Raw genomic sequence first — 27,490 nt, 5'->3', positions numbered from 1 at the left:
TTTAACTTTGAACAAGTAAAAATAAAATCATAAAATCATCATTCATGCAAATTAGATTTCCAGTGCAGCATAAAAATTATTTAACAATTGACTCAAGGCATAAAGATCTCAAAAAAAAAAAAAAAAAAAATCTTGTCTTACGTGTTAAAGACAGGTATTTGAGCACAGACAGAGAAATGCCTGAGTTGTCATAGAATACTCCAATTTTTGAAGAGCATGCTCTATCATGACCAGTCTATAACATAGTTTCCAGTAACTTGTTACGCAGAAATCAGTAATGCAGAGGTTATAGCATCTACTCAGAGGTTTGGTCTCTCAGTGACAAAGTTCTCCTGTCCTGGATGTGAGAAGACCAGGAAGGAAAGACATTTTTCAATTACATTTGTCAATTACAACATCAGAAAGTGCCTAGATGCATCCACGTGAGGTGGATTAAAAAAAATTAAAAATATCGTAGGAACCATGGGATCTGGACCCCACAAAAATTCAGGAAAAGTAGCAACAGGAAGAAAATTGGAAAGATGCAACGGCAAAGAATTTACTTCAGGGATTCAAAAGGTTACCCTTACAAAGTGCGTAGGTGACATCCTACTGCAGGAAGAAGCCCTGACTGGATGAAGTCTTGTTGGCAGATTCTCTGTTAACTTAACAGAGGCCGAATGAGAAAGATAAGAGTACTTTCATGTGTCTGACTGACAGAATCAAGGCCTGCTTAACAACTTTGTTCCTTCAGCTCAAATAGCACAATATAATATACAGGTCCTCTAGGAGGACTTCAGATTTTTCCTAGAATCATAAGAGTTGACTATCCAGTATTTTCACCTAGCATAAATCTTCCTATTCAGTACTTCTAACACTGACAAAGAAGAGATTCCAATGGCATGATCATGCAGACTGTGAGTTTTAATGCACTGTGTTGTCTGCATTCCAGGTTTTGTAAGCAAAGGGAAGATCTGAACATCCTTCCTTAGATTCAGTGACCTCTACCAGAATAGTCTCTGGTACAAGATCATGGGGGACTTCTTTGCAATTACCCTTTTGTGTACTCTGTACTGCAATCAAGTATGGTAGAGAGAGTAAACAACAATTTTTTACTCCATGAGACAAGAACGGCATTTCATGAGAACCCAGGCTCAGACCAACTCTCAGGTAGAACACTGGAATGTCCCTACTGGAACCCAGGGCTATTCCAAGTCCTGAGAAAAATCAAAATAATTAGATGTTTTAGAGAATCTTAAATGGCTATATTCAGCAGACAACCAGTTAAAAGTACTAACAATCAGACTTATTTCTTGATATACTATTAGAGATCAAATTCATGACAGAAAGAAGATACTACATGACCATTAGGACATATGAGTCCTGTGTACATACAACTTCACAAACCCAGCTTGGGTTTCAGTGGGAACTTTCACAAGGTCTGAGCTCTACGAATAGACTCTCCTTCAGTAACTACACTACACATTCAGAATGATCAGTTTCATCAAATGGCACACCTACACAAATGCAATTTTCCCCACTACTGCACCAATCCACCACGAAGGAGCTGTCAACTTGCAACAAAGAACTGTGGTTTGGGCAGTCTATAGGAACTAAAGCCTCAGAAAGAGGCTTAGTCCAATCTAAGATTTAAAATCAACAGAAAGGTACCTTACGCTTTAGGACAGTTAAGCATTCCTGGACAAGTTTCCAGCTAAGCAAGAACTTCTGAAGTGCACGTGCCCTGTTGACAGGGAGCTCAGCTGATTTCTGATGATCTTCACTCACTCAGAAATCTCAGCTGAGATTGGCTCGAGGTTCCCTTAATTGGGTCAAATAACAAAGGAGCCCCAAAAAAGCAGCAAATGTATTCTCCCCCCCCCCCCCCCCCGACTTACTCCATAAAAACATGTATCATCAAAAAAACCAAACCAAACCAAACAAAACCAACCCCCAAAAACAAACAAACAAAAAACCCAAAACAAACAAACAAAACAAAAAACCAAAACCACCCCATCGCCTTCATAATGGCCAAGATCACACTGGGGAAAAAAAAAAAAAGAGCCTGGACAGTGGTTCAAGTCAACTAGAAAACACAGATACTATGTGAACATAACATGAGAAAACACACACATGGAAAACCAAGAGCTTGCTCTCTGAGCAGAGCTAACGCTATCTCACCTATAATCATTGTCCTGAGCACAACTTGCAAATGCAGGAATACACGACAGGTTACCACACTCCTTTCTCCTGTAAAAATCATTCCTCAAGATGGATGGAAACCACTTTAGAGCCAAAAAAATATAGGTCCTACCAGATCATATTCTCAGAACATGTCTGAAAAAACCCCAAGTATCTGACGATGGGAGGACAGGAAAAAGAACACCTAAATCTCCAGCACATACCTATCTGTAGTTACGTGTTTCCATAAAGCACGTCAGACAAAAATGAAAGACGAGATGGAACCAGACAAGAAAGAGATCAGAAATTTCCAAGTTCTGAGAGGTGAAGACTGAGATTAAAGAGGTAACAAATATAAGTCCTATTTGCTCCCATTTCTTCTATGGTCAAGAATGCCAAGATTACCACTGGCACAGTAACAGCTGAAGAGGATCATGTTATATCACCCAATAAGTGAAAAATTTTAAACATAATCTTTTCTCATAGGCTGCAGTGAAAACCTCAAGAGAACAAAGGGTCTGTAGAATTCAAGAAGTGAAAAGCAATTAGTTTCATTCTTTAAACAGATCTAATCCCTCACGGGGTAAATTCTCAAACGGCAGTGTAAAGGAAACTCCTGGTCCATCACAGGAAAGACAAAAAGGCTCTCTGTTTCAACTTCATTTCCAACATTTCTGAGTAGCAGCAGACTATACACCTCCAAAATTATTGGAAAAAAAAATAAACCTGGAACAATCCATGGACGTTGTGAGGAAAATGTTTCTATTAGAACAGGCTTTAAAGTTTGGAAGAGTAAGAACTCTGAAAGGCAAAGACCTTGAAAATGACCTGATAATCCTGTTTTTTCCTTGTTTGTGGTATCTCTGCTCTTGTTTGTTTTCTTTGGAATGGAAGGGGAAATACACAGCTAGTGATAGCTGAGGGATAGCGACAGCAGCCAAGTACCAAGTACTTCAAATCATAGTTCAGACAGGGGTGGGGGGACATCATCCCCAATATGAAAATGCTGCCATAAGTAGCATCAAAATAAGAGCTGGAAGAGTACAGAAAGAAATGCAGTGGCTTACAAGACAAAGATTAAAACTCCTTTTGATCTCCCTCCTTCAGGCCCTGTGCTGCTGTTTGCCAAAATGCTTTCAAGGCCAGCCTGAGTCCAAAGATCCAATGCAGGAGGCAAGATCCAGAAGCCAGCACTTCACCAACAACTTTCAAATATCAGCTATCAGAAGCAGAGATTAGAATCTTGGAGCAGATATGTCTCCTTAAGTCTTAGAAAGAGGCAGAACAGGCACACCTCACCTCATCCCTGTGTGGTAAAAGAAGAATTAGGGCCTTGTGGGCACTCCAAACTAGGTAACCTGTATGGTTTGTAGGGCATATTCATCCACAAAGGGAAAAAAAAAAAACCAAAAATAAATAAAAAAAACAACAAAACCAAAACAAAACACCACCACATATCTTTACAGTCATGAGGGTCTGTGGCAAGACACCCACACTTAGAATACACAATGTAGACTACGACATTAGAATAAAGATGTAATATTTTAATTACACAGTAATGGTGGATCATTGCTGTGTAAGCACCAAGGCATCCATGACAGCAGAACTTCATTAGCAGACATAAAATTGTACCGCTAGAACATATAGTACATTTATTATACATAATAGTCTCCCAGGCTATGCAATGTTTAAATACAGATAGCAGGAATTAGTTCTATTACACCCTCCCCCCCACCCCTTTTTTGGTCTTAGGAACCAGAAAAATATTTAAAGCAAAATATTTAACTATTATCAGTTCTACTGCAGTTTATTCACACTATCCACGTGGATCCATTAGTAGATACTTGGAACCTCATCACTTAAGAAAGTAGACAGTGACTGGGTAATTTTTTTAATGTGCGGCGTTGGTTTTTTTTTTTTGATTATTTTTAACTTCCTATGTAAACAGTAGCTTGATAGCATGTTTCCATAGTTTAAAAAAAGACAGTGAAAGAAAGCTCAGTGTCAACAACAGGAATCTGAAACATCCCATATTAACGGCTCAAAATTGTGTTAAGATAACACCCTTTTGAAATGAAGCTCTGAAGGAAAGTTTGCACAAATGCATTCAACACAGACAAACATTTTGATTTTCATCTTGCACTGTACCTTGTCATATTTGCTACTGGAACCAAAGCCAAAAATCAGAAGGTGACCGTGAGAATCAGTACATGCAAAATGCTGTCCATCAGGAGAGCACTTGCAGTCAAAAACTGCACCATGTCCTTGTCCTTCAATCTGAAATACATCAACATACAAAATAATTAAGTTACCAGAAATAAATCATTTTCAATTATGATTCTCAAAACTGTGGTGCTGATGTTGAAATTTATTATAAAATCTGTAAGACAGTATACTGCTAGATGGAAGTTACTTTAAAACATAGTTTACTTTTTGGCTATTCACTTTTCAGTGAACTTTGTAATAACGTTCATGAAAGATGCCAAATTGATAGTAGTAGAAACTGACAGACTTTATCCACAAAGCAGGCACAGTATAGGAAGTGAAAATAAAAGCTTCCCCTTGAACGTCCTGCTAATGAGCCTAACCAGAGAGCTGGGTCCAGTTCAGGGCTTAGTCACTACACCCTTTCCATCCTCTGCCTTTTGCTAAGCTAGCCCAGTAGCATTGGCTGCTGCGGTGTTTCAGAACACCTGCCTGCTAGAAAACGCACTGACATAGACAACCCACATTACACAACTTAGCAACTGCCTGTTTCTGTAATTCCTACTCCTAATTTACTGGAGTGGGGGAGGTGTAGATTTGTTTAAAAACTCCACTTTTTAAAGGAGAACTGCAAAGATTTTAAAAAAGGAATTTTTACCTGATACTCATTTTCTGTTTTCCAGTTCCATTAAGCCAGAACAAATGGGTTTTTGTTTTTCCCTGCAACCTGTCAATCAAGCAGAGGTGACCAATCACCACTCTGAATTGTCACGTCTTCAGCACCTCTTCAGAAAGCCCCTTGCTATTCTCCCCAGCAAAGCACTTTTGCATTTTCTTTAAAGAGACACCAAACAAAATTCTTTCCCTAACTGTGGCAGGCCTATATAGTGCCAGAAAAAAAACAATGGTATTCAGCCTGCAGGCAGTAACACTATGCACTTCTGTAGCACCTTACAGAGGCCATCAGCATTTTTTTAAAAAGTTAACGAACCAAGCCTCGAAAAACCTGTGAGGTAGGTACTGCTCTCACTATCTTACAGGCTGAGACAAAGGCAAGAAGTCTGAATCTTTTGCCCACGGTCTTGCAGCACATCCACACCCACACCCCTGCACATCCCCCCCAACGGCAGAGGCTGCTACACCTATTACCAGTGCTTTCAGGTGTTTCATAAAGGTCTTTCTTACTACAGGTACTTTCCATAAAAGTTAAATGAGTTTTTGGATTAGCAAAAGAAGATAAACCAATGCAAGTTTTATGTTCTATTTTGCCCATTACTCCAGAAGAAATGAATTCTTAACAGAAGTGTCCTACAGAAAGAGATGGAAAATAAAAACAGTTTCAAGCGAGTGACACTAACATCACAACAGCTAAGAACGCAGAATTAATTTAGGCTAAGCAAGATCCAACAACCAAGGCAAAGTTACAACTTTGTGCTGCTTTTTGTACGTAGAAAGTTCACCGCATTAAAGGGAGACAGTTTGGGGAGGCAGGTGGAAAGGGGAAGGAACTTCAGCCCAAGAATAAGCTTTGCAGATGTATAGTAAAAACCTGGAAAAGGAATACTTGCATAGAGGTTTCTGTTCCCTTTCCCTTCCTCCAACAAAGGAAACATGACAAGTATCAAGCTTCCTAACATTAAAGTCCTTCAGAAATAGAATTTCAGGGTTCTCCTAGAGCCTGAGATTTGAAGACTTTTTGCTTTACAAGGAAAACCAGGCATGTTATGGGAAGAACTATCTGCTAACCATGGTGAGGGGTAAAATAAGAAATAGAAGGAAAAAATCCGACTATTACAATGATGGGTTTTTTAATCCTTCCCAGCAAGAAACGGTTTGGATGGACCATTTTCAAGAAACCCCTGGGAATTAGAGTGTTAGTTGGAAGACATTCCCTTCTTATGTAAAGCAAAAGAATAGTGATCTACTATTCACTGATTAGTACAGTGCAAATAGTTCTACTCTGGTTTAAAAAGTGCTTTTGGAAAGGACAGCAGTAAGACCTTTTAGTACAACCCCTCAAGTCTGAGGTACAATTAGCTGGAAATAAAGATCCTTAAATTATAAGAACAAAAATTACTGTTGGGGATAAGCTTCCAAGATATAATTACGATTACAAATTAAAGGGCAAAGTGGGCCAGAGTGTGCTACCCAGTAGAATTTTTTTTAAACAAAAATATTTTGGGATTAATAAATGACACTTTACAATGGAATTTCGTCAATAATAAAGCTAGCACAGAGGATTTGGTCATTTGGAAAAGAAACCAAATGTGAAGTTGCAAAAGGGGAAGCTGTAGTAAATCAGTGAAGTTGTAACTTCAGCAAGCTAGATAAGGGACTTGAGCAAGAAGGAAGCTGCTTTCCCCACTCCATCCTTTTTAAATCAAAGATGCAAGAACTATATGAAGACTGTATCCCAAGAAGATAAACTGTTTATTCTGTTTGGAACCTGTTTATTCTGTTTGGAACCTTTCCTTCCTGAATGAAAGGATATCAATGGTGAAGGGAAGAGACAGCCCATGAGAACAGAAAAAGCACTGGTCAATTAAGAGCTGTCCCAACAAAGGGTTGCCAAGAGTGAACGTGTTAAGACACTGCTGGTAGCAAAGCAAGTAGCAAGGATTCTTCAGCTGCAAACAGGGAAGAACCAGTGATGCTGTACAATGAGGACTAAGTTAAGATTACTTTTAGTCTCAACCCCAAGAATTAAGCTATTTACCCACATTTTCACTAGCAAGGAAACAGATGGACATTAGTACCTCACAAAGGGAGGAATGTTGATGAAATAAGAGAATGAAAAAGGGAAGTTATTATTTTCCTCTCAGTTTTGAAGAGAGCTTATTGTTCTCCCCCAAACCAGGGAGAATAGAGTTGTGAAACTAGTACACAAAGTAACATGTCTTAGATCCATAATTTGTTGTATGAAAATAGAGTAGTACTACCTCAATAATAAGCCTTTCTGACCTGTTATCAATAGATAGTATGAAAGACTTAAAGACTAGTTTTTTAAGAAAAGACATGGGAGAAAAAAAGGAAAAAAAAATCCAGTAAAAAGAAAAGTAATCAAGAGTAGAGAGTACCAGACAAACTTGGCAGACTTTCTTCAGTAAAATAACTGGGTTTTTTTATACCAAGAAAATATAATTCATTCAACCTAGCTAGATTTCACAGCCATGATATGGCACTGAAAACTTAGTCCAAATGGAACAGATTGTGATTAGTAGGAGAAATGCAGAGCAGGTAAACTTGCTAAGGAAAAGATAACAGTTATTGGTTTTGGAAAGACATACAGAGCTAAAAGGATGTTATCAGTGATGTTCCTCAAGCCAGGCCTTTCTGTTAGTGACTACAGAAAAAGTAAGAGCCTGTGGATGAAATGAACATCAGGAAATCATCCACTGAAGAGATTTGGGACACTGCACAAATGATATCGACTGCAGCAACTAAAAGCCAACAGGACAAAATGCAATAGACCATGAACCTACTAAGTTTATTAGAAATAACTTACTAACACACTTACTGCCAGAAAAAATAATGGAACTCAGTCTACACACAATAACACTATGCATTTCTATCACACCTTCCAACACAAGTCATCAGCACTGTTTAAAAAGTCAGTGAACTAAGCCTCTACTAGCCTGAGGTAGATAATGTTCTCTCCCGTCCTTCACATTAAGAGACTGATGCAATTAGTTGGAAACACAGGGAGAAAGATCACTCTGTATTCATTGCAATGCATCACATGTAATGCAACAACAACAACTATACTCCTAAAATATACCAGAAGTATATACAGAAGAGAAAAAGCACACACGCTAGACATTAGACAACAATAAGAACGAACTCTTCCAAAGCAATACACATTAATTTTTGCCTCCCATGTTCAAGAAAGTAAATTCTAAGCCGAACGGCTACAGAGAAATGTTTCCACTCATCCTGATAATGGAAAACCTAAGAGCTCAGCTTCTTCACATGGACACCAAGGAAAGAGGACTGTTTTGTATTCATATAAAAAAAGACCTTTAGCAGGAAGAGACCTACTCTATCTAAATGCATAGGAACAAATGAAAATCAGTTACAAGCAACATTCAAACTTGAAACCTAAAATTTAGATTCTAACCATCACAACAATGGTATGCTAGAATAACTTTCTGAAACTATCAAAAAAACAAAGTTAACTAATTGTTATTAAAACATATAAGCTCTTTCATAAGTGATGAAACTACACCATAGCTGCTCAAGTCAATCAGTCTCTGAGTATTTTGAACTTCCTTTGCAGGTTTATGTTCTCCTTTGCTTTAAGGAACCATCTCCCATCACAGCATGCTTCCATGGTAAGCCAAAAAAATATCTACAGACTTTCTGCAAAGTTAGGAGAGGTTGCTGCGGATTTGGAGGAGTGGAAAAGAACACTTAATTTTTATTAAGCCAGTTAAAAAAAAAAAAAGTCAAAATCAAAAAGGCTTCTACACTGCTGCCAGAAGAGTAACAAAGGATCACACGGTAGGAAGAAGACAAGAAGAAACTAAATTAAGAGTAAAATGTTTATTAAAAATGTTTCTGTCTTCCTACTATCCAAGTCAATTATCCATTCATGAATGTTGTATTTGTCTTGAAAGATAAACATATCAATGAAAAGATCCGACAGATCACCCACGCTATGAATGGCTGAAGTTATATAAATGCTATATAAAAAGTATTTACAGCTTTTTTTTTTTTTTTTAAAAGGAATTTTTCCTTAATAAATATCCTGCGAACTCAGTACTGGCTTCTACTTGGACTACTGGAGTGTTATGCTGGCTTTGCTCTTCAGGATGCACTCTTATGTACTATTCAATGGTGGAACCTCTCAAAAATTTCAAGAACATTTCAGTGGGACTACACGCTGACTGATTCAAAAATAATGCATCTATAATCTTATTCTAAGTCATTCTGTATTTTGGATGACTATAAAACCTGATCTAAAAATACAATCCTGCATAATCCCAGCAAAACTGGATGTCTCTTCAGATTTTATGAAGGCCACAACATAAGAAATAGCCATTTTTAAATCTCTAGTTTACCCTGGAGATTACAACACATTGTCCATATGAGCAAGCAGTATGCCTTTTCAGACATTAGGCCAAAAAAATTACCCCGTGTGGCAGAAAAATCCATGTACAGAGCATTCTGTTGAGCTGTCCTAGATGGAAACTCATCTTCCATGTTGTTCTAACAGGGACTCCAATTTTTGGTATGCCATTTAGGCTAAAGCTAATCAAGTAGTTGTCAACAAAGATCTACGTAGGCCATACAGGTTTACTAATTAACAAAAAGGAAATGATGTTGTAACTGATACGATAATGCTGTTAGGGCTTCCGAGTTTATCAGGTTGCACTGAAAGTAGAAGTAGCATTAGAAAGTAAGGAACCGCATTGCACACATCAGTGAAAGATCAGACCTCAGAAGATAGCATAGGAAAAACATTAAGATACACAGACATAAGGAGGCATAGCATAGGAATTGCCTGTAAAGAAGTGTCCACTCAAAGCTAAAAATAAAGACCTGAGTCAACAACCAGCTCTCTGAAGGAGCAGGAGCACACAGCAAAATCTCATTGCAACTTAGTAGCCTCTGCTTGATTGACAATTTGCAGGAAGAAACCCTTTTGACCTGAACCAGTTGATGCCATAACACTGACGGTAAATTCTAAGCAAAACAAGGATTGAACTGTACTAAAACATTCAAACAGTCATTAACAGGGCATGTGCGTGTCCAAATTCACAAAAACTAGACATCATCGTCATTATGAAATACATTACTACTATCACCTCCATGGGGGTTCCCAATTTTTCGCACTGATTTATATAAAAACATAAGACATGTGGGAAGAGGGCAGAGAGACTTGGGGGGGCGTGTGTGGGAACAACCAACACATCACTGCATCCAGATGGTCTGATTCTTCAACCGCAGCGCAGGCTCTCCATTAACTTCAAGTAGGGTCAAAATTACACCCTCTACAATTTCCAGCGTAGGAATCAGGAAAATTTTTACGGGCTGCTTGAACTTGATCTTTTTATGGTCAAGTTTTGTCTATGACAATTTCAGTCGCTGCTCATACTAATAGCTTCAAATAAATCTACACTATATCTAAAGCTCACAAAGCTAAGAAAGTGTTTCTATTAAAATTTTTCAAAAGATATATTAAGTGTCAGAAAGTTGGGGAAATGTATAAGCTTGAAAAAGAACTGTGTAATGCAACTACCACATATCCTATAAAAGTAATTAAAGACCCACTTGGAAAGAAATACATGGAACCAGGAATAGTACCAGACAACTTTACATTAATTGGACAACCAGCTAGCTACAGACTTAGGGACAAAAAACTCAGACATTAGCTTCAGCAATCTTGTCCTTGTTTCTTAGTGTCTATGTGGCTGGAACTTTCAACCTTAACACCAACATGTGGTTGGGGGTTTTTTTGTTTGTTTTTGTTTGTTTGTTTGTTTGTTTTTTAAAATAAAACATTTATCTGCATTAACAGTTTTACACAGATTTAACTAGTATCTGGCTATGAAAAGGCATATATTCACCATGGTAACTTCACACAGTGAATGTAAAACAAAACTAGTACAAATGTATCCACTTGCTTCAAGCTTTCTCACTGGATGAGTGACAGTACACATTTTCAATTTTGAAAACAAGCTTAATGTTTTAAATACAACTATTGCTTTGTCATAATATATATCACTACATTTCCTGATTTTGTGACAGCATTTCTAAGAAGCATAACCCGTTTCCTTAAGACACAGTTTGAAATAGCAGCAGCACTTTAGAGCTATACAACTACAATCACCACATAACCAGAAGAGGGCAGCCTTAAAAGGTAGGTTAGTATCTGCTTGCTGATCCTACTGCTCCATTTGTTTTCAAAGGCAATCAAACAACGTAAAGGAATTTCAGAGACCACCTTCAAAACAAGCATATCAAATCCATTTTTTGTTTCCTCAGCCCAAGGCTTCTCAAGAAAGAAGCAACCTGAAAAAGAAAACTAAGGACCAAAGAGAGTCACATTTTTTTCTTTACTACAGCACAGTTGTTAAGAGCTTACGTCTAAACTTCAACACTGGTCAGGAAATCAAGGGACCTAAAAATAAGTTTTGAGTATTAACAAACAAGTTCTATTCTTTTAATCATACAAAAGCATTACATACTTCACTGCATAAAAAGTTAGAACATAATCTAATGAAAGCTATTGCAGCAGAGTAATAAGCAAGTAAGGTTTTAGTGAGCAATCCTGCATCATCACAAGATCCTTCCAACACACCTTTTCTTCTACCTAACTTTTCTAGTGGTAACTGTTAGAAATATGGTCCTGCTGTAATCCTCTAAGCATGAAAAGCAGATACTGGAGTCTTACCTTCTCAAGTACAGAGAGAGATCTTCTAGTGAACTAAAACTTTTGTTCTTCACAACTATTACTTCAGGAATACCCAGACACAACCACGACAGCTTTTCAAAAATGTCTATCAAGCTTTATTTACACAATTGCCTCGCTTCACATACCTGACGCAGATGTATAGAGATTAAAAAGGAAATTTAAAATTAACTGATAATTAATTTTAAAGTAACAATATACAGTCCTTTCTCTAAAAATTAAATAACGCTGAGAAAGGCATTATGCATGTTTGCTTGAAAACTACAGAAACAAGCTGTGGTACTTTTCCCCTTTTCAGGTATTTTCTCTTTAATTTGTTGGTCATGCTAAGTAGCTGGTCTTAAGTCTTGCTAAGAAACCCTGACCAGCTTTCTCAAGTACAGCTTTGCATTTTTGTATTTCAGATAACAAGCACTGTCCCATCAAATTTGAGACGTCATTAGAGAAGCCAACTCAAGCTTCTGGTCACCTTGGTAAGACAGTATAAGACATCCAATGCTGTGCAAAAGAAGTCATAATCCAAACAACCCTACAACTGAAACATCCAAACAACTGAAGCTCACAGTTTCATGAATGTTTTTACCCTGCTGCAAGGCTACAAGCTTCTTTTGTTTGTTTTGGTTTCTTTTTTTTTTGTTTTGTTTCATTTCTTCCTTTCAAAGATTATTAACTTCTGCAGTACTTTCCTAACTCCAACCAAGAACATAAGCGGAAGATCAGCCTACAGGTTTGTTAGTTCCACTGATAAAGTAACTTATGCCTGTTTACACTGTATGTTCAACAACAGTTTATATTTAAGTACTTTGAAAAGCTTTTCAGTACCAAGAACTTTAGAGTTGCTGTTCCCTATTAACATAGCTGTTAAGGGGAATGATTACATTTAAGTTTTGATGTGGCAATATAATGCAAAGTCAAAATAACTTTATCTTGCTGAAAGGATCCATAACTATTTACATAAGGTTCCAGTAAGATGTCCTTTAATCTCCGAACTCCAAGAACAAAAACTTTTGTCCCCATTTTTCTTTTAGCTGTCACAAATTTTCTTCAGAAGAAAAAAAGAACAAAAAAGGAAATATAACTTTGTTTATGCAGTTAAATCCAGACTTAATCCTAAAATCTCAAGTAATTTGCTTCTGGGCTGACAATTTTAAATGAAGTTGGACAAAATCACATCATACTAAATTGATATTAAAATTGCAACTGCAAAAAATTTAACTTTTTAGAAAATTAACACTTTTCAATTCAGCTGCTTACATTGTACCTGTTTTAATATATGTTTTTTAATACACATAGAAGAAACCATGCTCATCACACTAGCAAAATCTTTGGATAAGCTATTTAACATTTTGTGAAAAACAGAGAAGCATTTAAGTCCTTTGTTTAAAAAAAAAGTTCATATTTAAAAGTCTAAGTTTCATCGTGTGTTGCTAATTAATAAGCATATCAGAAGAACACATGCGAGTCACAAGCTTCCTAGTGCTGGATACAATGCATATTTATATAGTGTGGGACTATTCATCATGAGTTTCCAACAGAAAAATGCCCAGAATGAAAGCAAACAGCTAGGATTCTGGTACAGAGATCTAGATGAAAATATACCCCAGTTTAAAAAAAAAAAAAAAAAATCCACAATTTTTTCCTAGGACACCTGAAAACATGTAACAAGCCTTACAGCAACTACAGCTATCAAAGACTTTGTTGCCCTTCTAGGCCTCAATGAAAAAGCATGTCTTAGCCCCAGGATCAGAGTTTTTCAAAAACAGCCAAGAAATACAACTGCACCCCATATCTTCTCCAACACTGATGCAGCAGGCAGGTCAGCCTCCCCCTCAGGCTTTGCAATTTTCATGGGTTTTTTTGTCTTTTTTCTGATGGCTTCCATAGAAGTGGGACAGAGGGCATTAAGAACAACAAACACCAATTCAAGCAGTAACAGTTACACTGCTGTAAGAGATCATCCACTATTCTTGAAGTACCAATCTGGTTTCCAGGGCAAGCAACACTTACTGAGTGACACAGAGGAGAACAATTGTGTCTCTAGGAGAGATTAAAGCTTTTCTTTCACAAATGTAAGAGTTGGTTGTCATTTCAAAGGAAGCTGAAGGTGAGAGGGGGGGGAGAACAGGTTCTGTGAGGAATTTTTTTTTCCTCCTCCTCCAAAAGAATCAGAAGGTTGCTTCAAACCACTTAGTTTACAGGACTCGAGTTGTAATGCATTTCTGAAATACACTCATGGTATTCTATACGCTCTGATGAAATGTGCTTTGACATTTAGAAAAAGACTCATCATCAAATTTGCAACAGCTGGAGATACACAGCATGACCTTTAAGTGTCAAAGGCTAAGGTGGCTTAGCCTTTCAGCAAGTCAAATAAAGTCGCAAAGGTAAGAGGATTTTGAAGTATTCGGACCTGTGAATTTAATACAAGATCATAAAAACATTCTTTTTGTATGAGTATTTCAAAGCATTCTTCAGAATATGATGAAAGCATAAGGCCACCTTTGCACTGAGTTCCAAGTGGGTTCCAGAACTACCACCCACCCAGAGCGTGTTGCGAAGAACACCGTAATACATGACGGTGCTCAGAAAGACTGTCTTAGCTCTAAGGTAACGTAACAAGAATCAGTCCAAATGAACTCCTCACAACCACTCGGAGGAACACATTAAGATTACAAGTAAGCAAAAGCCTGACCTTAACAGGTGTTCAGGCACACAGGAGGCCGCTGAGGCACATGAATCATGTCAGACATAAGAAAGCCTACCACCGGCTACATCAAAGCTTGACTTCTCAGAAGATGCAACTGGCAATGAGAGTCAATCCACTAGGACAGAAGAGCAATGCCTAGTCATGAAAGATCTTTTGGCTGTTGTTTTGTTTGGGACTTTTTTGGAAATCTGTTGACTGGGAGAACCATTTTTTATTTAAAGGCATCAGTACTCCTACTTGATTAATTTCTACATTACACAAGGACTACTTAAACGCTGTAAGACTAGTCTTTATCAACTAATACACAAGCTTCCCGGTGCAATAATTGCAATGCCTGCTTACAAAATCTGCTGAGTCGGGTATCAGATTCAGGCAAAGCAATTACATTTAAAGATACGGTATAAAAATCCAATATTCTACAGTGACAATGATTGTAAAAATGCCTGCTCTCCCCTAGTTTTTCATTCTTGCTATTGTAGTACAGTTTTCTTACTTTCAACTACATACTTTTAAGTAACTGCAGTCACCATATGTTCCTGCAACTGTTCATAAAGCTATGCTGTAAACCAAATAATTAAAAAAAAAAAAGAGAGAGAGAGAGAGAAAGAACAGAGTTACAGGCCTGTACATATCCTGAAATCTTTTAGGAAACTTTTTTTAATATTCTTCTACAGGGCAGCCCACTCACGGGACAAGAACTATCAGCTTTACCACAGGAAACCTACACTCTTAAGGCTCCAGGCAGAATGCCTTTTGCAAGCTCAGACCTGAGAGGTACTGCTTAAAGGAAACTACGCAAGTCCAAAAAATAAAAATCAAGGGCAGCACAGTAACACCACAAACCTATCTGGCATCAGACTCAAACACCAGTACTTAATGTCCAAATTGCAACACCAACAAAAACCCAATCACCAAACCAAACAAAACCCCATGCATCCAATTAACATTACTAGGCACCTCTTTTTTGATCTGGAAGGTTCTTAAGTCCCTGCAGCTTTCTTTTTCCCTCATACATTCTCAGAATTGAGGAACTTTTGCTTAAAGCCTACAGGAACTACAAGCGTTAAGGCTAAACTGCAGCACATACCACCCAAGTGCCAACCCTGGTATTCCTAACAAACCAACAGTGGCAGGTCTATTAAAAAGTAACTTTCTGAGAACACCTGAAAGAAAACAGATCCTGTGACAACAACCGAGTGGTGTACAGCTTTTATTTATCACCTAACAGAGCACTAATCCTGCAAGTTCAAGAGCTTGCCTGAAGCTTGAAGCCAGAGGCTATTTCTACCACTTTCTAATTTACCTAGAACGTGATTTCCATACCAAGAAAACAAACCTAGAAGAGCCTAAACCCACAGGTTAGAGAGTCATGCCTCTCCACAGTAGCACAACTTCAAGAGAAAGTTGGGAAAGAGTCCTGTCTAGACGTTTATAGCTGAGATGCCCTCCTGGGTAAGCGGCAGATGTTGAACTGAACACCTTGCCGCTAAGAGAACAGAATCTAGGTCTTCCATTTCCCAGCTCAACAGCTTAACATTAGTTAAGGCAATCCCAAAAGATGAGTGCCACCTGCTCCTGCACCCTCCTTTTAGGAGAGCAGGGACCTCTCAGTCCTTGGAAAAGTGCCTTACCACACAAGGGATCCAGATGCCTCATTGCCGCTTTGAGTTAGAAACTGCATTTCAAATATATCTCTATGTGCATTATCATGCAGCGGCCTTCACTAGACAGCCCACCATTCAGTGTATTTTTTTTCCTGGATCATCCACTAAGACACCTAAATCTCATATACTGCTCAGTAAACTGAGGATTTGGTAGAATACTGCATTCCACTTTGGAGACTAAGGACCTTGGTCCCCAATAACTTAGGCGCCACAACGATCAAGTCCTTCAGTGAATCTAGGCCCTGGCTAATGAGCCACAATTTAAACATTTACAAGGGTTTGTAATTTAAAAAATTACATACAATTTAAAACCATCCCAGGACTTATTTGCTGAATCTCAAAATTGCCTAAAAAGCTTTAACCCTCTCACACTCTTGATATTTCTACAGCAAAATTCACTCACTGGGGTAGTGAATACATTCCCTGAGTCTAGCTGACTCAAGTCACTGAATTAAGCCAGTTCTGAACGCCAGTGAACTCCAACACCAAGTTATGCAATACTTACAGAACTAGATTAAGTGAACTGAAGACTACAGGTGATAATGTGGAGTATCTAAAATATATACATACTTACCCAGAGTAAACCCATGTATGTAGACAGTCACTTATGGGACTGAGTTTACTATTAATTATAAAGACCAAAAGCTGGCAAACAGACCAAAGATGCTTCAAATTAACTGGGACTGTGCCAACTGATTTAATAGCAAATCTTAAGTTTAAAAACCTGGGAGAGAATGTTCCATAGGACCACCAGAGTCTCCTAGTGGCACCTACCTGTAACCAGCAAAGCACAAATAAATTTTGATTCCCCCATTTAAGTTAAATACAAACCAAAAAATTGTATTTGGTTACTATGACTTTGCAATTTTACATTCACTGACTGGATAAAAGGAATTAAGTGTCAAACTGATTGACACTGCTTGCATCCCTTAGATTTTGATTTTTTTTGATGCCGACAATGAAGGAATTCAGGGATGGGGTGGGAATGTCTTAAAAATACCCAACTCTACTTTAGGGATTTGCCACAAGGCTTTAGATGTACCAAGCAATCCATCTAGGATGAGAATACCTGACCGGACTACCATTAAGCTAAGAGTCATCTAAGATTTTGCTAATTCAACCAACACCCCCAAGGTCTACAATTTTTTTTAAGGAGTTTTTGTTATGACAAAGTCATCCAGTGCTACTTCTGGTATCACAGACACTGTTTGACAGGCAATGATAATAAGAGGTTTTTGAATGGTAAAGCACATCTTATGTCATTCAACTCTCAGGTTTGGTTCCTCCAGATGATGTTCCCTGTCTGATCCAAAAGAACCCATTCTGTAAAAATTTCCAATCCTCCGAGTACAAATACTATTTTTCGGAAGTATGAGATGAGATATTGAGCAAGTCAATGAAGGTCACAGCGGTTACTAGAATAATTTAATAGTGGCTAATCTAATGATGTTCCCAGCTGATATGCCAGTTCGGAAACTGAGAGAAGACTGGCAGCTCTGTATGTATTCCTGTCCTCTCTTAGTAAACCAGAACACTTAACATTTGCAGCTCTGCAGAGGTGACTGTGCAATCAAGTCTCATGGTCTAGAAGCATTTCCCTCTCCCCTCTTTCATCTAAGAAAACCTCTAATTTCCACCCCCGTCTTCTGAAGCATCAGACATGGAAGACTGGCTGGTGAAATATTCAGCGACTGTAGAGAGATACCTCTCTTGCATACCTGGCTCATATGACTTATTCATTGGTTTGAGACAAACTGATTGCCAGATTTACAATTCCCCTCACCTCACACAGCAGGCAGACTTTCTCACGTTCATTTCTAGCATGAAGAACAGATTACTTGCTGCTGAGATCTTCTGATTGTCTACACATTTCTCTGACTCCAAAGATCTTAAAATATATGTGATTTTTACCCTTTTTAGGTGTTTGTGTTGCATTACACCCTTGAAATAAGTATTTCAGTCTTTCAGTGGCTTTCCTAATATCACAGCCATTTGTAATTTAGATTCTGATAGCTCTTAAATGGACTTGTCTTATAAAGAGCAGATGAGCTCAGACTCTTCTGACCTTAAAATTCCATGAAAACTATTATACATCCATTGTAAGTAGTAGTGGGAAGGCAACCTAACCATGCAATGAGAACATACACCTCAACTGGTAACAGTGAATAGCACTAACAAAGATCTGTACTCATAGCTCCAGGATGATTGTCTCGGACCCTTCATAAGTTCAGTTACAGAAATCAATGCAGAGGGAACAATACTGAACCTTGGCCAGTGCTGAAGGAGCCTAGGCTGCTCTCTCTCCCAGTAAGCTTGGCAGAATTTCCTCAGAGACTTTATGAACGGTACTGTACACTGAACATCTCAAAATCTTTCTTTAGGTTCGGAGTGACCTTCCTGGCTTGACTTCATTTCTAAATGCCTTTTTTTTTTTTTTTTTTTTTTTTTTTTTTTTTTTTTTTTGAGTACATCTATGGCAGGTGTCTTCTCCAGATGATCTTCTTTATGCTGGTCTCCAAGACTGCCATTCCACTATGGCTAAAGGCTGGATGAAGCCCATTTGCCTACTCTCAGCATTCTCAATGATTCTTCATATTCTACAAAGACTTTTGTAATTTTCTCCAGGAGACAAAGTCTGAATTGCACAACACATCATTACCTTTTTGAGGAAAAAGGTATGTACAAAGACCCACTTTAATATCAAGAAACAGATGGAAATACCTGTTGCATCCATCTTCCAGAAGAATTAGTTTAGCGCAGAACAGACCAAATTTGAAGCCTGCATGTGGAGGAGCTCTACACAGAAAGGCTGACAGTATTCAGTCCAATGTGCCAAGGCAGCATAGAACAACATTGTATGAGATCAGGTGACTCCTGAAGAGCTTTAGCCAGATTAAGAATTAGTAATGCAAAAATAAACCAAGTTCCACCTTGGTTCCCCAGGCAGGAAACAGAGCACTAAAGGAGGGTCTCTGTCACCCTGTCTCTTACGCATGATCTCCGACAATGTAAACTAACACTCCACTTTCTTGTGGATGAAGCATATAGAAAGACGACACTATGACATACAGCCAAAGAAACAACTTTTTACACATTTAATCTTTGCCCCAACAAACTGAATAGGAATTTCTCTTGACTTCACTGGATGCAGGATCTTGCCCTATACACAAATGCATGCTTCAAGATGGCCTACATAAGAACGTACTAAAAGCAAAAAGTTTAGAAAGGTTGCTTTGGCATAGCTGCATAAAGTACAATAATTACCATGTTGAAGTAAGACCGGATTTTGACCCCTCTTGCCAAATCCCAAACTATGACATTTCCATCATGTCCAGCAGAGAAGAGAACTCTTGGATCAAATGGATGAGGTTCAAGTACAAAGACTTCATCTTCATGTCCCTGAAATTAAAGATACATCAAGATGAACAAGAGGATTGTCTCAAATACTTACCCAGGAATTCAATATAAGACTAGGAACTGTAACATTAACCTATGAAAAGTGTCCAGCAAAGAACAACTGCTTTGACCACACATTTCTTTCTTTTGTAGCAGTGTATTATACTTTTCTCTTTCCAGTTGCAATTTTAGCTTTCCAAGAAATACATGAAGCATATCACCTTCACAACAAGTATGTCCTGATACTTTTGCCATGATTTTAAAAGATTCGAGTCCACAACGTTTGGTATTTTTGGTCTTAATGCTCTGCAGATTTCAATTTGTTTAGCAGAGTAGCAGTTAGAAATTTAACTTAGACCCATAAAGAATCAAATACGTAACAAAGTTAGAGAACATCTCCAAAATGAATACTAAATTCTAAAGCTTTGCACGAAATATTTCCATCTCTAGCCAAGTACCTAGAGTTACCTATTTTCTCAGTTTAAAAAAATTATCAGACATTAGTAAAAATGTTATTTATTTTATCTGGAAGAGTATCTTTTTGTACTCATGGAATGATTAGGTTGCAGAAGTGTCTCTGTTTAAACAGGGCAAATTTATCCATTAAAGGTATTTCAAAACATTTGTCACATTAAATAAAGGTAAAAAGAAACAACTATTTCCTTCTCTCCTTCAAGATAGCACTTTGGGGGGAAAAAAAAAAAGTCCAAAATTAGTTTCAGACATTTTGAACAGCAATGGTTACTTGCGACTTTAAAGCTTTATTTTCTAATAAGCAGCTGACAGACATCTCTATTACACTTCAATTATCTGGAAATATTTGTTAAAGCAGTTTTCAGACAGAAAAAAAAACACGTATGGAAGAATGTTGAAGATGTATATGTAAATTTTGCATTCAGGATTGATAAATCAAGATGGATCACCTTACCATGAGAATATGAATGAGTTGGCCAGTGAAAGAATTCCAAACTTTCAGAGTCATGTTATTTACTGCAGTTATAACAGAGTTGTCATGGCGGTCCCATGCCACCATGGTCACTTTCAGCTTTGTGATTTTATCTTCAACTCCTTGCAAACTTTGTCTAAAACAAAAGACCAAAAAGTTTCAAAGCAATCCTAGTTTACCAGAACATTTTTATATCCCTAACAAGTGAAAATACTTCTGTATTTTGCTTTATTATTAAGAATAGAAGCATTACTTCTTCAAGAAACTGGAAAAATGAAAGGTGTTTTCGACTATGTAGCACATACAACCACAAAAGAATTCTAGATGCTTCAACAATGACTATACGGTCCTCTTAATATCTTAAAGAATATGTTGATCTGTTTTTCCAGAAAATGCCCTCCGATACATGACCTAAGCCAATTAAATTTGATAGTTACAGTATTTGTTGTGACATTTGAAGAGTGAAAATCCAAACTAGTCAACCAGTGAACATTAATTCGTCCTGGAGAATATTCGTAATAAGTAGTTATAAACATGGAGAGAAGTATTCTGATACCTTTAAATGAGTTAAATTCTCAGGCTATATTTAGTACTATACCACCACCCTTACATCACTTTGCTATCAGTAATAATGGCACTCAACCTTGCATGTATTTTTATCCCTATGAAAACCAAACACTAGACATCTGTAATATAATATATCAGAATACTCCAAAATTACATTTTTGTCAGTGTGGTTTAAAGATGAATCACCACTGAATTCTCTAGCACGTTAATTTCTTGGAAAACATCAACCAAATACAACCATAGCACGTTACCACCAAGCAGACGGACAAAATAAGAGCATCTTCCATACAGTAAGCACTACAATACATTACACAATAGTATATATTGTACAACTCAATAATAGAAAATGTAGTTGTAGCCAGATTCCTTTCTAGATTCAATGCAGAACCCAGGAGGCTTTATACGCTGAATTCACTCTTTCCTTTCAGTGCAGCAATTTCATTTTCTTTGATAAAATTGTGCTTGTGCAGAAAAGATCTAATTTGGAACTGCACTTATCCCTCTAGTCAAAAGGACAAAACAGAATTCAGCTAAAGGTACTTTACTGAAATGAGCAGTTCAGTTTCTCGAACAAGTTCAGCATTTGTGACCACAATGAAGAAGAATCCATTCCTATTTTTCCCAGGATCAGTTAAAACTTCAGAATTTCTACAGGCTGCATTTTAAAGAGAGAGTAACTCAGTCTGTTCCTCCACATACTAGTGTTTTATACACTCTTGTCCAAGAGTTTTACATTCATGTTCTATTGCATCTGCCCCTAACTGACAAGATACTCTCTGACCTAAACATTTAACTAAATTACAGCTTATTTAGCCTTCTCTTCCATCCCTCTCTTGGTCTTTCAGACATCTTTCCACAGGATTTCTCCTGAAACCATCTTAATATTTTTTCTATTAAATATCATCCCTCAAAACACTCAGTATGATCAGTAAGGGGAATAACGGTTTACCCTTTAAACCCATTCTAAATCTTTCTCATGTGTGTCAGTTGGAAAACATCTCCTACATGCCAAACTAAAAAGATGCAAGCCACAATTCCCATTAAGTCATTCTCCATCTTCAAGCCTCTTCTGTTGCTTATTCTAGTGTACAGAAGTTTCTCATACCTACAAAGCCCTGAAATTTCTCAGATTGTTTTAACAAATGAGAACCCGTTACAGAGCAAGGGATTTATTTGCTCTGGCAAGTGCTATGAAAGAACCCAATACTGCTTTTCAGGGCATGCAGATTCCACAATATCTTTAAGTATTACTTAAATGCAAGCAGTCTCAATAGCAGATGTGAAATGGTTTTCTTGCTTCAGAAATAATTAACTATGTAAAAAGGCATAAAAATTTGACCTTTAATGGGTTTTGAGTGTCTTTTATTCTTTTAATCTAATCAAAATACTACTGGAGCTATTATCAGAACAAGCTAGTTTCCACAGCTGAATATGTAGTCAAATATTTGCTTTCATTGGACTTCAAGAGCTAGGCAAGCATATTGTGCATTTAAGCAATAATAATTTAAGAAGGCCTTCCCCCCCCCCCCCCCCCCCCCGGCTCCCCTTCCTCCCTTTTTTAAAAGTAAGTCAGCAAATGGTATCAATGGCCTTTAAGTATCTATCTGATAGCAGAACATTTTACATCACTTACCCTGCTGGGCGAGTAGCCATATCTAACAAAATGCTTTTCCATTCCCTTCGCTTAAATTGCCAGATTCGTGCTGTTCCATCACGGCTTCCGCTCACAAATCTAACAAAAGGGGAAAAAAGATACTCAGAGATCAAAGCCAGATCTGTACAGAAAAGACACTTGAAAATTGAAGTACCAGAATTTAGAACTCAAAAAGAAGCTGTAAGTAAGATGACCAAACAGTGTCAGAATACCATACAACTGGTCTGAGGTGAAAAACACTTCCCATACCAGTAAAAAAATTGAAGCCCTGCAAAAAGTGGAACCTGCTTCCCTATCCTAAGCCCCTTCCAAACTAACTGTACTTTGACCTTTGGTGCACCTTGCCGAGTTATGACACTGCTCTGGCACAGGGACACCATAACCCAAAGAGCATTCTAAGAAACTGACCCTGTCCTGCCAGGTAAAGCCAAGCAAGAAATTTAAAGGTTAAAAATAGCTGAAGGGCCAGGAGAGCCCTGCAAGCAGAAGTACAGACATGATTTAAAACAAACAAAACCTACTCCCAATAAGCTAGCACTGTATGCTGACTATTACAATTCTTATCTGAATAAGTGTTTCCCAGCTTGAGCTTCTCCCCCACCTTTTTCTTCCCCCTTTTTGGGGTGCAGTGGTAGGAGGAGGAGAAAGAGGTGGTTGGAGCACAATGAAGTTTCGTTGACAACTATGTGTATCATAACAAAAGTGTACGTTAGAACATCAATTAAACAAAGTGGCAGAAACTTCGTAATAAACTCAACTGCATTCTTTAGCATTCTTCACATCCAACATCCAGAACTTAACGTGAAACATTAAAAAACATTAGGCTAGCTAAACAAGATATTGTTAGATCTAGTTTGAGAACTTTCCTGTATCCAGCAGTCACTTAATTGAAAAAAGGTTTAACTATTTAAATATATCTGAAAGTGCATGTATTATATATGTGACTATATACACACATACATTTCTCAAGAAGAAATTTCAAGTATCTTTATACTCCCTAATTTTGGCAAATTCAAAATACTTTAATCATTCATTACAATGAAAACAACTGTAAAACTGAAGAAGTATTATTAAAACAAAACAGTGAGAATCCAATAATTATAGATGACTTTACTGGATGAACCTTCAAAACAGAAAGCAATTTTTTTTTTTTTAATAATTGCTTTCAGAAACTGATATTTACAAACATCCATAAGGTCAAAAACTAGCACTGAATAAGTAAGTTGTGTGCTTACCTGCTACTACTATTAGAAAACTGAATGCTGTCAACTTTGTCCTATATAAAAAAAGAGTAAAAAAGGAAAAAAAAAAATCAAATATGATTCCAAATTTATCCAGATTATTATTTTAATCAAATACATACGTAATTTTTAAAAAGTATTTACAGTATGAAACTCCAACTCTGATATCTTCTCTGGCTGACCTGATCCAAAGAAATAAACCCTAATGATGTGATCTGTACTCCCAGTGGCCAAAAACATTCCACCTGAGAAAAACAAACAGATAAGTTTTAAGAAAAAAGGGCAATCTAATGTTATTACAGGATTTTCAAACAGCTGTAATATCAAATATTTAAATTTATTCCCTTAAATTTATAGCTATATCTCATTTCACCTATGCCTGTAACTGACCTTTAAGTGAAAAAAAGATTTAGAAACTCAAAAGTTTAACTGGAGTTGAATTACCTCACATTTGCTGTCAGCTAAATATGCATCTGCAGACATATGTGAAAGATTAGCGAACTATAGTAATTTGTTTGCGATTAAGACCTTAGAAGCCTCAATCTTAACAAAAACTGAATGGAACTAGAGCTCCATTACGCTTTCTGAAAATAAGTTTCTGTCATTTTAGTATTTATCCAATTATTTATGTTGCATTCTTCAATTGCCAACTCTGGAATCAATGAAATTCAGACTGTGAGAACGTGGCAACCAAGACCTTCTTGTCCCAATCCCTATACATGCCAACTCAGATAAAGCCGACTCTCAGAATCACTCTGAGAAAAAGGTATAGACTGTGGACTATGAGGACTTTGAGTCACAAGAGACTTACTTTCAACATTTTATATTTAACTGTTTTGAAGAACTTCTGTATCACCAATAGTTAATGCATAGATTCTGAATTCCTATTCTAAATATTTGGAGTTTTTTAATAGCTACTTAAACTCAATTCCATCTTGTTAACAAGAAGTATGCTACAGTAACCGTATTATACTTCCTTTTACTCTCCAAATGACTACTTCTATTGACACAAGGGAGGAGGGGGGGAAAAAAAAAAAAAAACAAAAGAAAAAAAAAAGTCTTTTACCAGCACTGAAAGAAGAACAGATCATTTGGACTCCGGGCCGAGGGCGTTCTGTAAACTTTGTTGGCCTTGGACTACAAATAAAGAAACAGTTAAATAACTTCCTAATAGGGTTTCAAAAAATAAGTCAGTATCTTAGAAATAAAAAACAGAAGGACAAAATTAAATATGAAGGAACAGATGGCTGCCCATCTATAAACTATCTCGTGTGACTATGCTTCATGATCTGATCTTTAGGAAACTAAGACATCCAGATGGACTAAGTAATCCACGTATCAAGGAGAGCTGTATCACAACTTAAATCCCATTCCCCTCTCCCCTCAAATATTGCTATACAAAACACTCTCCTTAAGTCACCTGCGAAGCAGAACAGAAGCCACTAGAGCTAGTTGCCCATCATGTTCCATTTTAAACCACCGGGTGCACTGGAACTCTGTTTTTTTCCTGCAGCACACGGCTGCTTTTTACAAGAGAGCTTGCCACTCTTTATAGAAAAGGATACAAAAGAAATTTAAATAAATTCAGAGTTTTTCACAGTATTGGAATATACCAGTTTCATCAAAGGACATATATTCTTTGTCGGCTAGTTTCAAATAGTGCCCAAAGAACATCAGGACAATGGTTAGAAGTTAGTAAGGAATTTTACTTTATGGTCTGTGCTTCCTTTTAGACATTTCAGAACCTGATGTGCAAGCAGAACTAAAGCTTCAATGGATTTGGCACTTTAAGAGTGTATAAAAACAAAACAAATCAGATCTGGTTCTTCAATCATTACTTCAATTCTGCTCATGCACTGCAGCAACCTCAAAACAGTAGGTGGTCTTGCATAGTATGCCATCTGCAATCTTCACTCAAAGAATAAACTTACTAGAGAACAGCAGCATTACACCCACAAGTGTCATCACTAAAGAGTTGTTTTAACATAAAAAATGCATATTCATAACTTAGAAAAACATTTTCTCTTTTAAAAGAAAAATGGTCCATATAATTCATTTCAGCTGAAGGCAGATGCATAAGAGATCTTTCTCCACTAATCAACAATTACTATCTCAAGGAAAGTAGTAAGCATTAAACCTTAGTGGTGCCTATGCATAAAACAAACTAATAAACACCAGGAATAGCAGCTAAGAAATCTTTCTCCAAATTGTCCATTCAGTATAGGCTGTTTCTGTGACCTTTCCTCTAGGAGTTTTAAAGTAACTCCCTGCAGGCCCATGACAAGAAAACTTCACAACAAGATACACTAAACAAGACAAAGATCCATTTTACAAAGCAGTTGAAACCCTTCTTAACTGAGATACTAACATAAAAAGAACTATCAGATGATTCAATACGCAGCTTACATAGTTTGGAGCAAGTGTAAATAGATAATTAGGCTGCTCTTTTCTTCCACTGTGGTTTGTGAACTCCGCCTTTGGAGTTAGGACAGCTGCAAAATAGAGCAAGTATGCACTTACGTTCTAGTTTGGACAGCCAAGTTAAATTCTCCAACTTACGTCTCTCTAATATGTGTTATTTTACACTAGAGCAGACTGTGCTCTTTGCAAAATGAGCTGGGCAATGAGTATTTTTGGGAAGCAAGGAAAGTGGACAAAAGTATCATTTCTTGCAACACACAGAAACCAAGCTAATTGTTTTGCTTTATAAACATTCTCAATCCAATTACGAAGTGGCTGGACAGCACTAAGATACCTTCATAAACATTTCATAAAGAGATCCAGAAAAGCCCTGGCAAACCATTTTCCTCCTGGAGGAGATCTGTATTAAGTTCAACACAGATCCAGAAATGAGAGAGGCTGCAGTCAAAAAATAGCCTGCACTCAGAGCAGCAGACAAAGAAGCAATTTGGTTTATGTGCCTCAGCTAAGGGACCCACTCACCCACATAAAGATCTCACAAGTTCATCTTCTTCAAAATGCAGCAATTAGTGCAGGAACAGTTAACTAATCTAAACCCTGCAGACTACCCTTGCTCTGGACATATAGTGGTTCAAGTAAGACTTCTTCCCAGGAAACAGACGTGTGATACAATCTCTCCAAATTAAGTCTTTGTTCACAAGCTAACAAACAAGGTTCAGCATATCTGAATTCTGATGTATGACCAGTCCCTTTAACATCAAGTGCCTTCTGCTTAAGAAAGCAGATGGGAAGTATCACACTACACTGACGACAATTGAGAAATCAACATCTTTTCCAAAACAGGAACGTCAAAATCATCAACACGTGTTTTTCCTAAGTTTTTTTCCTCTTTTTAAAATTATGGGGGAAAAAATAGAAAAGAAGAAAAGCAGCATAGTAAGTTCCTCTACCCAAATCTGTGAGACAGTTCTGCTGCCTTGTTCATATGGTCTGCCAGTAACAGACTAACACTGGAAACTTGTGATCCAAACAGGTGGCAGAAGAATAACAAGAAAACGCAGCATCTTTCGCAGAGAAGATACATATGCAAATATTTTGCAGTGCAACTAATTTAA

General features: G+C 37.4%; 1 protein-coding gene across 7 annotated transcripts in view; it reads right to left on the bottom strand.

The window, feature by feature from the left end:
* PHIP (PHIP subunit of CUL4-Ring ligase complex) overlaps nt 1–27,490 on the bottom strand; it is a 137,545-nt gene that overhangs the window by 70,478 nt on the left and 39,577 nt on the right. For 5 of the 7 annotated variants that reach the window (XR_014227736.1, XR_014227737.1, XR_014227739.1 and 2 more), the window contains 7 exons: nt 25,021–25,091; nt 24,099–24,199; nt 23,949–23,989; nt 22,693–22,791; nt 20,475–20,628; nt 19,415–19,549; nt 4,309–4,437 (listed from right to left, as the gene is read on the bottom strand). Coding sequence is in view for 2 of the 7 variants with exons in the window: in XM_082307534.1 (XP_082163660.1) it covers nt 4,309–4,437; nt 19,415–19,549; nt 20,475–20,628; nt 22,693–22,791; nt 23,949–23,989; nt 24,099–24,199; nt 25,021–25,091 (730 nt within the window). In the remaining 5 variants the exon portion in view is untranslated. Of the gene's footprint in view, nt 1–4,308; nt 4,438–19,414; nt 19,550–20,474; nt 20,629–22,692; nt 22,792–23,948; nt 23,990–24,098; nt 24,200–25,020; nt 25,092–26,360; nt 26,439–27,490 lie in introns of those variants that run through there. The other 2 variants (XR_014227740.1, XR_014227738.1) reach the window with 2 other exon arrangements.

Source organism: Platalea leucorodia, assembly GCF_965183815.1.
Source record: "Platalea leucorodia genome assembly, chromosome: 3".
In the NCBI taxonomy this organism is placed as follows: Eukaryota; Metazoa; Chordata; class Aves; order Pelecaniformes; family Threskiornithidae; genus Platalea; species Platalea leucorodia.
The sequence above is the reverse complement of the archived record's forward strand: the minus strand, read 5'-3'. Positions and strand labels throughout refer to the sequence as shown.